Genomic DNA, 12,010 nt, shown 5'->3' on the forward strand with positions numbered 1-12,010 from the left:
TGAGTAGTTGGGATTGCCATAGCATCATAAAGTTGGTCGAGCTCATTCAATATTGAGTAAATAACTGGGTAACTTTGTGACCAAGAGAGTGCCAAACCTAAAGATACTGAGGGACGAGACTGAAGCATATTCAGAAGGAAAGGCAAGAGATCCTGACTTGCTTCAGACATAAAGAGGCGCCTGTGCATGTTTAAGCAGTTAATTACATGTTTCTTCGAGAGACAGCCAGCAGGATGTCTGGGACGTGGCTTCGGATTGCCACCAGGTGGCCAGTCTAACCTCCAGCGTATACAGCGACTACGTCCCAAAGTTGACATGGGCAGCCACAGGATGGTGTCCAAAGACACAGAACGACGATGGTGGGAAAGCAGTTTTGGGTTACGATTCGTAAGGTGCTTATCCAGGGTTTGCTGTAGGAACTGCTGTTTGAAAGCTTTGAATTCACGAGTATCTTAGTTATCATCGAAGGTGGGTATCATCTTCCAAAATGGGGTTCGGGAAAGAAGGTATCAGTGATAGCTTCTGATACATCGTATGTATGATAGTGATCAATTGAGCAGTGAGTCTTCCGGCAAAAATAGGGAACAGAAGAGGAACTGTGCTTGTAGGATATTGACCTGTTCGGACATGAGAGATAGTTTGGACAAATGGAGCATCACTTTGGTAGAAGCTTTACCACGAGCGCCGTATATCCTTCTGATACATGTACCTTGCGCTTCTTCAAGTGTGTGAAGCTGAGAGCTTGTGAAAGGATTGATGGCCATTCCGTACTCGAGCTGTCGACGAACAATATATGCGTAGAATCTAGCGGAGAGAAGCTTGGAAAAACCAAAGGAGTTTATCCCAATAGATGACAATAGGTTCATCGTGGCAAGGGCTTTGCGAGTGTTGCACTGAACGAGTTCTTCTGGGTCGAGATACCCACCCTATTTGAGTGGAACGCATTTATTCTTTTTTGAAAAACACCAAATTCCATAAGTTTGACTGTGCCAAAATGCAATCAAGCGTGCGGAGATTATAACAAGGACCGTGAACCAATGTATTTTTTGGCTTGTCAAAGTTTTTTTTTTTATTTGTTTATTTTTAAATCAATTGCTAGAGGTTTTCTACAGAAAAATACAATGTCTGCACATACTTCAACAACCGATGCTTCTCTCTTGACCAGCAAGGATTATTACTTTGATTCTTATGCTCATTTTGGTAAGAAATTCTCGCTCGTGTTGTGAAAAACAAGTTTATTTGATGATCACAATTGATAGGCATTCACGAAGAAATGTTGAAGGATGAAGTCCGTACATTGTCCTACCGTGATTCCATGTATAACAACAAACACCTTTTCAAAGACAAGATTGTACTTGACGTTGGTTGTGGTACTGGTATTCTCTCCATGTTTGCCGCCAAGGCAGGAGCTAAACACGTTTATGGCGTAAAGAGAAATGGTAGCTCGATTTGTGCTCAGGAGGCCTAACTTTTTTCATATAAAATTATAGATTGATATGTCAAATATTATTCATCAAGCCCGTGTGATTGTGAAGGATAACAATTTGGATGATAAAGTTACACTTATTCAAGGAAAAATGGAAGAGGTAGTTTTGCCTGTCGACAAAGTAGACATAATTATATCTGAATGGATGGGTTACTTTTTGTTGTATGAATCTATGCTTGATACAGTCCTCGTTGCAAGAGATAAATACTTGGTAAGATGAACATTATGGATGAAAGAATATGGGCAATGGCTAATTGTGGAAAACGGTATTTGTTTAGGCGCCTGGAGGGTTAATCTTTCCCGACAAGGCTACTATGTATGTTGCTGCTATTGAAGATGGAGATTATAAAGAGGAAAAAATTCACTATTGGGATAATGTGTATGGATTTGATTACTCTTCTATCAAGAATCTTGCCATCAAAGAGCCTCTTGTGGACGTTGTTGAAGGTCGTAGTGTGATGTCCACAGCCTGTCCTTTCAAAGAGATTGATATCGCTACCGTAACAAAAGCCGATTTAACATTCAAGGCACCCTTCAAGATTACTGCAACACGTAATGACTATGTGCACGCTTTCATTTCTTGGTTTGATATCGGCTTTACACATTGTCACAAGCCTGTTTACTTTTCTACAGGTCCTCATGCTAAATATACACACTGGAAGCAAACTGTTTTTTATACACCAGAGACATTAGCTTTAAAGCAAGGAGAAAGTATTGAAGGTGAAATTAGTTGTGCACCCAATGAATCTAACCCTAGAGATCTTGATATCACTATTGACTTCCAATTGGATGGTCAATATGGTTCAGTCAAGGAATTTTGTGAATATAAAATGCATTAAATTTCTCTCTCTCTTTTTTTTACAATCTGAGTTAAAATACCTTTTCTTCTCCCTTTAAACGTTTGTAGTTTGTTTATCGTGTAAAATGTCAAATTCAGCTCAGTTACATGCTTCTGTTCTTCAGTTTCTGGTAAATCACGGTTATATGGAAACCGTAGAAGCTTTTAAAAGAGAAGCCAGAAGTTTGCTAGATTCTGAACAAGATTCTATAGACGCAGACCAATTAGCCCAACACTTGTCTCAATTACAAATTCAAAGGTAAATGAATGAATTGTACAAGAAAAGAGCCCTTTATTTATTTAGAATAGACCAAGTGAGCTTTTAGATGGTGATAACATATACTTTAGTGATCTTACTGCTGATTTTACTGACATTCACTATTCCAACATTCTGGCAGTTGCCCTTGAGCCACAAACACGTCTTTTAGCAACCAGTTCGATTGATAAAACAGTAAAGTTAAGCAATCAACTAAACAAATCCCTAACACCAAGGACCTATCGCCACCACCAGGCACCTGTGCTCAGCATCGACTTCCATCCACATTATCCCCAGCTGATGCTTACGACCTCGATGGATGGTAGCAGTGTATTGGTCGATACCTCATTTGAGCCTGACTTTGGACAAGACCTAGAAACATCTGGAATCCATCAAGTCTTTCGGGATCATCAAAAATATGTAGTTCGTGGCCTGTTCTCTCCTGGGAATGGACAATTCTTGGTTACGGCTTCGTATGACCGTACGGTGTGTATATATCAAACGATGACGACTGAATCAGAGAATGGACTACCAAGATATGGATTGATGAAACAATTGGGTCCCTTTGTTGGCAATGTGGAGGCTATTTCTTTTACGAGTAAGGATCTTTTGATTGTGGGTGTACGTGATGATAATTATCTACACTATGTTGAATTACCCAGTCTTCAATCAAGACGGGTCAACATGAACGCCACAGGTGATGACTGGGTCTCATTTTCACCCGTTCATCTCTCGGTCTCTGCTGATGATCAATATGTACTCTGTACGACAGACCATTCGAGCGGAAGAATGATTTTATTTGCCACTGGAGAATCAAGGCAGGTACAAAATTATTATATTCATGCTACGGACAATCAGTTTGTGACGAAACGACATGTCTGGCATCCTTCTGGTCTGTATTTTTATGCTTCTGGTGGAGATGATCACTCTATTAATGTGGTTGAGGTCAAGACAGGTCGTATAGTCGACAGATTGGAAGGACATAAGGCCATGATTCGTTCACTTGTATTGGATCAAGAAGTAGGATTGATTAGCACAGGATATGATCACACTGTGAAGATTTGGTCTTATAAACAAACATTATCACGATAACCAGCTTGATTTGTAAAAATAGAATTTATTAAATTTGATTTAATATAACTTGAAATGACAAGAAAACATGTATTTTCTTGCTCTTGTCAGTTTTGAGAGGTTGTTTTCGGAGTATGAATATCCAAAAGAATAATCACGTGCCTTTACTGTGTAATCCTTTTTTTGTATTGTTTACCAACCAATCATAGATTAGTGGAGTAAACAAAAAGGAGGGTTATTTATTGGCCAATGAAAAGATAATTATAAATTGAACTGTTCTCCTCTTTTTTTTTTTTGTACGGCTCCAGACTTATTTATTGGTTTCATGCATCGGATATTTACGGATATTTCCGTCATTAGCATGTGTTTTATTAAACCCCACAAAAAAAAAAAAAGAAAATAAAAAAAATTAGAGATAAATCAGATATTCAATGGAAGAAAAATACAAAGAAAAAAAAAAAAGTGAGCTGTTTTATGAACGGAAAAAAAGGAAAGCTTTATTTTCATGCAGCTTTTTTGGGGGGAAAAATAAGAAAGCTTGAATGTTTTTTTTAGGATTTCTTTTGTGTAATGTTATTAGGTTTTGTCAGCAGGTGTTTTTAAATTGAATTGCGTTTAAAAAAAAAAAAAGGTCATTTTGAGGATCTTTCTTTTGTTTAATTTAAAAAAAATATGCCAAATAACTTTCATACAAGTCCAAGTAAAGGGAAAATTTTATAAACAAGTCAATTTTCTAATTATTTCTATAATAGGTCTTCGTTTAGCATGCGTGGTAAAATAAATTTAAAAATGAAAATAAAAATGAATTAATTTGATTTGAAAAAAAAGATGGTAGGATTACCTGGCAGAGGTAAAACTTATATTTCACAAAAAGGTAAAGCAAAAATAAATAAAATAAATAGTTTATTAAATTCTATAAAGTGTGCCGATATCTTCAATGGTTGGGTATTCATACTGAAGTATTCAATGTTGGCAATTATCGACGTAAACTGTTTGGAACAAAACAAGATCATTTATTCTTTGATCCTAGTAATCCTACAGGTCAACATCAACGAAAGACTGCTGCAAATGCTGCTCTTGAAGATATGATTCGCTGGTTTGATGAGAAACAAGGTACTGTAGCAATCTATGACGCGACCAACAGTACAAAGCAGAGAAGACGTTGGTTACATGATTTATTGACATCGCATGATATTCAAGTTGTCTTTATTGAATCTGTTTGTGAGGATGAAAAGATTGTTATCGAAAACATTCAACAAATGAAATTAGCATCTCCTGATTACCTTGATCGGGACCCGACTTGGGCTGTGGAAGACTACCAGCGCCGGATTGATCAGTACAGGGAACACTATGAACAAGTGACCGAGTCTGATTATACTTTTGTAAGAATGGTGAATGCTGGTACCCAGGTGATGATCAACATGGTGCGTGGTTACCTGGAATCAAGGATTGTGTATTACCTCATGAATTTACATACACAACCCAGAAAGATCTATATGAGTCGACATGGTGAATCCATGTTTAACTTGCAAGGCAAAATTGGCGGAGACTCAGATTTATCGCCTAGGGGTCAACTGTATGCAAAGAAATTGCCTGGGCTGATCAAGGAACATTTAGGGGATAAAAAGTTGGTTGTTTGGACATCAACCTTGAAGAGAACAATACAGACAAGTGCTTTATTAGACTATCCAAAATTAAATAGAAAGGCTTTGGATGAATTGGATGCGGGTGTATGTGATGGGATGACTTATGAAGAAATTGAAGAAAAATATCCTGAAGACTATGCGAACCGTGATGATGATAAATTCAATTACCGTTACAAAGGAGGAGAGGTAAAACGGTAGAAATAAAGTGTTGCATACTCATATTTCTTTAGTCTTATAGAGATGTTGTACTTAGATTAGAACCTATCATTATGGATCTTGAAAGACAAGGAAATATATTGATTATTGGTCATCAAGCTATCTTAAGATGTATTTATGCTTACTTTATGAATTATAATCAAGAAGATTTACCTTATATCAAAATACCACTTCATACTGTCATTGAGTTATCACCAAGAGCTTATGTATGTGACGAAAGAAGATATAAAGGCAAGTATTACACATCTCTCTCTCTCTCTCTCAATACATGCTCTAACCTATTTCTATAGTTGATATCGAAGCAGTCGATACACACAGACCAAAGACAGTACATAAAACAAGTCAAGAAATGAAAGCAGGAGGTGTAGGAAATAGTGAGAAGATCAATAATCCCATATTACCAATTAGCCCTGAATTTATGGCTTAATTCTTTTATTGGATATACTAAATTTGGCTATTCAATTCATTATTTATTTTTAATTGAGTCCATCTTTTCTTTTCTTTTCTTCTTCTTTTAAAATAACAATGCTTAATAATTGCTGTTTTTGTATTAGTCTCAAGTAATAATAATAATAAAATTCACTTTTAAAAAAAAAGCAAGTTTATAATTCATACTCAAATAGAACGGCTACTTTGTCCTTGGCCATCTTGGGAATAGCTAGTCATTTTTATAGCGCTTTTACTTTAACTGCATTATCGGGTGAATTTGATCATAATGACATTGGTGCTGTATTGGGTTTAGCTGCTTATTCTTTTTTTTCTGGGTTTGCTTGTTTAGCAGGTGCAATTGGTGTTTTCAAAGTATAAAGATTATTTTTAATGATATAACACTACTCACTCTATTGATCAGAATGATATCAAACATCTTCAATTCTTTTCCACTTATTATTGGATTGACTTGGGATTGCACACTTTCTTTGCTGTTGGTAGCTCTGTATTGCTCTTTAGTTTAGATGATGAAATTTGTAAAGAAATTGTAAATGAAATGAAAGACAGCATGCTGGATATGAATACTTGCAAATCTATTTATATTCAAACTGCTTGGATCACTACATTAACTATGGCAATTAGCATGTTATTAAAGGTACATATACTAAAAATCAAAAGGAGAGTATCCTCTCATCTTTCCCCCCTTTTTCCTTTCTTCCGTGCAATAATAACAATAATTTTATATAGCTTCATTTTGCATTTGCTATTTACTCGTATACTCAACATGTACGACAAGAAGAATCAATTCATTTTGAAGAACAAGTAGTTATTGTAACTTATCCTACATTCTACGATGAAAAACAGAAACCAATCTTCGTAGCAGGAAATGAATTTGTTGATAAAAAAAAGATTGAACAATAAAATGAATCTCCTTTCTTTTTTTGTATGTATTTAATCTCAGTGTCAATGTTAATGCAATTTTTATTCACAGATTAAAAGAGAGATAGTGTTCAAGTGCCTAAGATTGGGAATGCACTAACATCAAACAAGCTTATAACTTGTTCTCTACGCTTTCCATGCTGGCGATTACGATGATTAATACCATGAATATTTTCACAAAGAGAGTGGCGAGAGACTGGATTGGGATTCAAGTAAACTTTCCCTTTCTTTGGCTTGTTTTTATATTTGAAACTACCCCCATCCTTTTAAATAATATTATCAAAAAGAAAACTTTGACTGTCACTGACTTTTTACCTTTCCAATAAAGTAATTTTCTTCTTTCTTTTGAATAGCAACTGTGTTTTTCCATTGACTGTGATCTGAGCCTTCATTTGGTTTACGAGGTTCAGGAAGAAGGATAGGAGGAGACAAAGATTTCTTTTCTTCAAGATACTGTTCCAAGGTTTTTGTATTGTCATTAACAGAATCATCATCATAAAATTGATCATATTCAGGGGAGCTTGGATGTTTTGGGTTCCATTCGTCATTCAAACTAAATTTATTCACTTAATATTGGTACATTTTATCATAATCGACTTATTATTATTTTTTCTTCACCTTTGCCATTTAAAGCTACCGGCTTCACCCCATCCCATGATTGTCTTTTTTTCATTACCACTAATGAAATGATTTAATGAAAATGTATAATTTAATGACATGTAATACTTGCCGAATGATTGAACGACTATGATGATCATAATTTTTGTTCAAGTCTTTGTTCCAAACAGAATACTCTTCCATATTTTCATTCGCATCAGGCTCATCCCAACCCAAAGCGTTATCATTTTCTCCTAAAGAACATGAATTCACTACTCTTTTGCTCCAAATTGAAGGAGGAGAAACTTTTTGAATGTGAATCAATCATATTTTAGTCGTGGCTTTCCTTAAAAATCAATAAAGAGAACTTGTTTTTTACTTACTCGCAGGCACTCTTTTCTGGTTTACTTTGCGTTGTTCATGACGAATAAGTGGTTGATCACTTTCGTTCTTTTCTACAGGTCCTATATTTCCAAACCTATCCAAGTTCATATTCTCCTCACCTAAAAGAACAGAAAAACGATTTTGTATAAAAACCATGCTGTAAAAGTTTGAAAAAAAAAAAAAAAAAAAAAGAGAGAGAGAGTGATGAAAGACAAATGATATGTTCTTTATTAACAATAAACCACAGTTCATAAGAGATTATTTTGTTAATCTAAACAAGTATTGATATTTGAGTCAAGCTGTTACTCACCTGAATTAAACATGTATCCTTTAGGGAATGAAAGATAGAATGTACGTCTCTCTTGGATCTTTTTGAGGTTAACTTTTTTTGTCGAATATTTCCCCCTTTCTCTAGACAACATTTCATGTAAAAAAGGACTATCCCTTAAATAGATTAATAAGAAAATAACTGAAATAATTTATTATCTAATTTCTGCAACAAGTCCAGCAAAATCCGGCCATTCGTTTCTTTGCAAAGAATCCCTCAGGACATTGATCAGCCGTAGAGTAACAGGCTTTCCAACAAGCTTGTGGTTTCTTGCTCTTCTTGGCTGCTTCAGTCAGACCAGCGTTGATCAACAAAATACAAAGAGTCAAAGTGATAATGGCAGCAAATTTCATTTCTTTTTTTTTTTTGTAAAGAAAAGAAAAAAAAGACATGTAGGACATGTTTATATAGATTTTAAAGAAATGTAAAGTCCCCCCTCTGGTTATTATGATTACAGCTTAAGATTAAAAGAATGTCATATTTTAATCATACACTTCTACACATGTGAAAATCTATAACAAAATACGACTGCTACAATTTTTTATTTTTCATTACAATAAACAGACAAATGTCCATTATTTTTGGCAACAGTACCATCCACAGGGAAGCTCTTGAGCATTAAAGCGACCAGAACATTTAGTTTTGACAGGTGCACAGATATGTTGGCATTGAGCTTCAACAGTATGAACGTAATACAAAAGTGCACTCAACATACAGATGAATTGAATTGGGATTATCATTTTTTGATAAAATAACAAGAAAGCAGAATCAAATATCTTATTTATATGACGAAAAGAAATAAAGAAATTCAAAAACGTTATCCATAATGTTGTTTGATTGTGGTTTTTATAAAGAAATACTTTACTTTTATATTTATACACAATATCTGATTCTATCTTCTAGTGATTATATAAACATTACTATGAATTTAAGTGACAATGTAAATAGCCTTTACATTTATAGTCTTTCAGCAAAATCATTAATGGTAGAAAATGGGTGAGTTTTAAAACGTGATATTCTAATGGCACTATTGCACCACTTGGATTCAAATAAACCATTTTTTCTCAAAAGTTCGACCACCTTTTTCGAAAAAATGTCCAAGTGGCAGTGGAGCGACTGTATACGTTTAAATTTTGGCTTTTATTTATAAAAAATTAATGACCACTTTGAGCGCATGATGTCTAATATTGCATCGTTTTCGCCCTCGTCAAATCAATAACCAATGAATGGCAACTAAAAACCCCTTTGGGATCAAGGGTAAAAAAGATATGGGAGGAAGAAAGAAGGAAACAAGTGAATGTTACTAGTGAGGGGAAGAGGGTAGCCAATCGAGAAATCTTTGCCCTGGTCGGAATGCCGGTGATCGTTGGTCCTTGTCATGGAACAGGTACGTAAGAATACAGATGAATACAGAAAAATACAAAAAATATAGAATATCCACAAATCATCAAAAACAGCATTTAATCAGGAAAGCCGAAAACATATAAACAACTTCAATGTTTCATATACTTTACTTACTTACTTTTGTCTTTACTTTTCACAATATTCTTTCTTCACTACTTTAATTTTTAATTATTTAATAAATATCACCTAAAGTAAATTTCTTTTGTTTTTCTTTTATTTTACTTAACATCAAAAACAAGAAGTCTCTTGAAGCATATACACATCATCATAATCACTTTTATTTTATTTATTTTATTTTACTTTACTCAAAACAGTTTGATCTACTTAACAAGATCTGGTGGTCACTTATTACAAGCGAACTTATATTCAATCTATTACTATTTGGGAACCAAACACTATTCAAAACCTTGGCCTCAAGTCAAAAACCATTTATAACAAGCCTACTTTATACTACAAAAACCTTACAAACTCCAATCTCACAATAGGTCTGATAATTCCTATTAACTTTAATACCTTTGGGCGAAATTCTAAGATCTATTAACTTTAATAGGACCGCTAATAGGGTCCGTTGGGTGACAACTTTTTGATTTTGGGGTATTAGAGTTAATCTAATTGGGACCGTTGGGTTTACTCTAATAATAGTGAAGAAGCGGATATAGAAGTAGATGAAGTTGTTAATGCAGATTATAATATAATGCTTGGTACTTGTTCACAGTAAAATATTTTTTCACTTCCAATGACTGACCTTATCATTTTCATAGAATCTTCACAGCAACTAAAACAGTTTATAAATATTGCGTATCTACCAATACACCCTAAATCCATACCATATGAATATAGATTTTTATCAAGCAATCGTATTATGTCAGAGGTGCAGCATTACTGTTTAGTTTTTCAAGGCCAACCTTTCAGAAAATTTGTTACTTGGTGTTCCTCACAGAAGTTGAAGTTTTTGGAAGCAGAGGTGAAGAGAAAACATGAAACTTCAGCGACAAGGTCATCACTGCGAGGCGTATACGTATTAAAGGATAGCTATAAAGGTAATTAATGTGTTTATTATTATCACTATTACAGTATTAATAATTACCGCATCGTAGATGTTTTATTGGAAGATATTATCAAATTACCTGAAAGATATCAACAATATATCACGAATCTAAAACAAGAACAATACCGTATATTAGGTTATTGCCGCAAGTCGAAAACGACGGGGGTACCGCTAATGTAGTCGAATCGCTTCAATCAATGATAGTTGGATTACAAAAAAGGTCTTTAGTAGAAAATGTTTACGTTACAGTCAGCTGTAACTCTAAGACTCCCCATGCACAGAAGAGATTTGAAGAAGAAGAATATAATGAATGAATTATCAGACGTGACCAGTGACGCTCAAGGTATTCAATATCTTATATAAAATACTATAGAGTACAATTTTGCATTTAACTCTGACTTTTTGTTTGTAGACTTAATAAAGGATTTAGAAAAGGTGGATAAAGTGTGTTTATCGATTATTGATTCTGCGGGTTTGACTACAAACATGAACGATTTGGAATTATTTATTCGGTATGTGACATATTATTTTCTAAGCAAAACAATTAGCTAACTTTGGTTTCAGTGAGCACTCCAACTTAAAAAAAATTACCATAGATATTATAGTGCATGATAATCAAGTACATATATTAGAATGTGAGGACGAAATCATTGAAAAAAGATCTTTGTTTAGATTCGATGGCAGAGAAAATTTGTTCCGTCGCTCAAAGATATTGCCCCCTCCCACTCCCAATCAAATTTAGTTAATTTATTCTACATTTAAAAGATTTTTTTATTTATTAAATCTTGTATTATTTTATCGTTTCAAAAAGTTGTTTGGTTGCTTGCAAAATTGCAGGATATTGTTTATATTCTGATGGATTAAGATCCATTGATTTTAGCGAGCAAAAAAATGGGCGCTTAGGATTTTCAGAGAAGCAAATGGTCATACTTTCCATTTTATCGATGATCTTGGAATATTTATTTGCATTCTCCTGATTGTATGGCACAGCATAAAATAAACATATTGACTCTTCGCGAGAAATAACAACCATAATTTTTTTTAAGAAAAAAGCCAAGCGAAACGCTTAGATGGATCGAGAAGAACTCCTCATAAAAGTAGCCCAGGCATGGATGGATTACCCTATGAAAACTTGCATTTGATAATTGGTCATCCTAGATGCAAGTCTCTAGTACTAGAGGTTTACAATGACGCTATCAACAAGGTGCTTTTTCCAAAATCATGGCAAAAAACTTGTTTGGTTCTCTTGCCCAAGACTGGTGATCTTACAGGCCTAAGTAACTGGCGTCTAATCTCACTGATTAATACAGATTGCAAAATCTTTACAAGGATCATAAATAGCAGGATTATGGGTATCTCATCCAAATT

The 12,010-nt window shown here is 34.5% G+C and overlaps 5 protein-coding genes across 5 annotated transcripts; 3 read left to right on the forward strand and 2 right to left on the reverse strand.

The window, feature by feature from the left end:
* Positions 1-1,121: 1,121 nt before the first annotated feature.
* Positions 1,122-3,672, forward strand: RO3G_15925 (uncharacterized protein; the record flags this gene model as incomplete). Its single annotated transcript, XM_067670509.1, has 7 exons — positions 1,122-1,200; positions 1,260-1,426; positions 1,491-1,697; positions 1,765-2,038; positions 2,120-2,305; positions 2,424-2,583; positions 2,634-3,672. The coding sequence occupies 7 exons, from the start codon at positions 1,122-1,124 to the stop codon at positions 3,670-3,672; spliced, it is 2,112 nt and encodes a 703-aa protein (XP_067526610.1).
* Positions 3,673-4,323: 651 nt separating this feature from the next.
* RO3G_15926 (uncharacterized protein) lies at positions 4,324-5,940 on the forward strand (the record flags this gene model as incomplete). Its single annotated transcript, XM_067670510.1, has 6 exons — positions 4,324-4,351; positions 4,404-4,423; positions 4,480-4,525; positions 4,573-5,483; positions 5,528-5,723; positions 5,804-5,940. The coding sequence occupies 6 exons, from the start codon at positions 4,324-4,326 to the stop codon at positions 5,938-5,940; spliced, it is 1,338 nt and encodes a 445-aa protein (XP_067526611.1).
* A 1,012-nt stretch (positions 5,941-6,952) lies between these two features.
* RO3G_15927 (uncharacterized protein) lies at positions 6,953-7,537 on the reverse strand (the record flags this gene model as incomplete). Its single annotated transcript, XM_067670511.1, has 3 exons — positions 6,953-7,144; positions 7,197-7,434; positions 7,500-7,537. The coding sequence occupies 3 exons, from the start codon at positions 7,535-7,537 to the stop codon at positions 6,953-6,955; spliced, it is 468 nt and encodes a 155-aa protein (XP_067526612.1).
* Positions 7,538-8,348: 811 nt separating this feature from the next.
* Positions 8,349-8,543, reverse strand: RO3G_15928 (uncharacterized protein; the record flags this gene model as incomplete). The annotated part of the gene is made up of 1 exon (XM_067670512.1): positions 8,349-8,543. The coding sequence occupies one exon, from the start codon at positions 8,541-8,543 to the stop codon at positions 8,349-8,351; it is 195 nt and encodes a 64-aa protein (XP_067526613.1).
* Positions 8,544-10,876: 2,333 nt separating this feature from the next.
* Positions 10,877-11,281, forward strand: RO3G_15929 (uncharacterized protein; the record flags this gene model as incomplete). The annotated part of the gene is made up of 3 exons (XM_067670513.1): positions 10,877-10,985; positions 11,055-11,154; positions 11,275-11,281. 3 exons carry the CDS (start codon positions 10,877-10,879, stop codon positions 11,279-11,281), a joined length of 216 nt encoding a protein of 71 aa, XP_067526614.1.
* Between the last annotated feature and the right edge of the window lie 729 nt (positions 11,282-12,010).

This window comes from Rhizopus delemar, genomic scaffold (genome assembly GCF_000149305.1).
Source record: "Rhizopus delemar RA 99-880 supercont3.18 genomic scaffold, whole genome shotgun sequence".
NCBI lineage: Eukaryota > Fungi > Mucoromycota > Mucoromycetes > Mucorales > Rhizopodaceae > Rhizopus > Rhizopus delemar.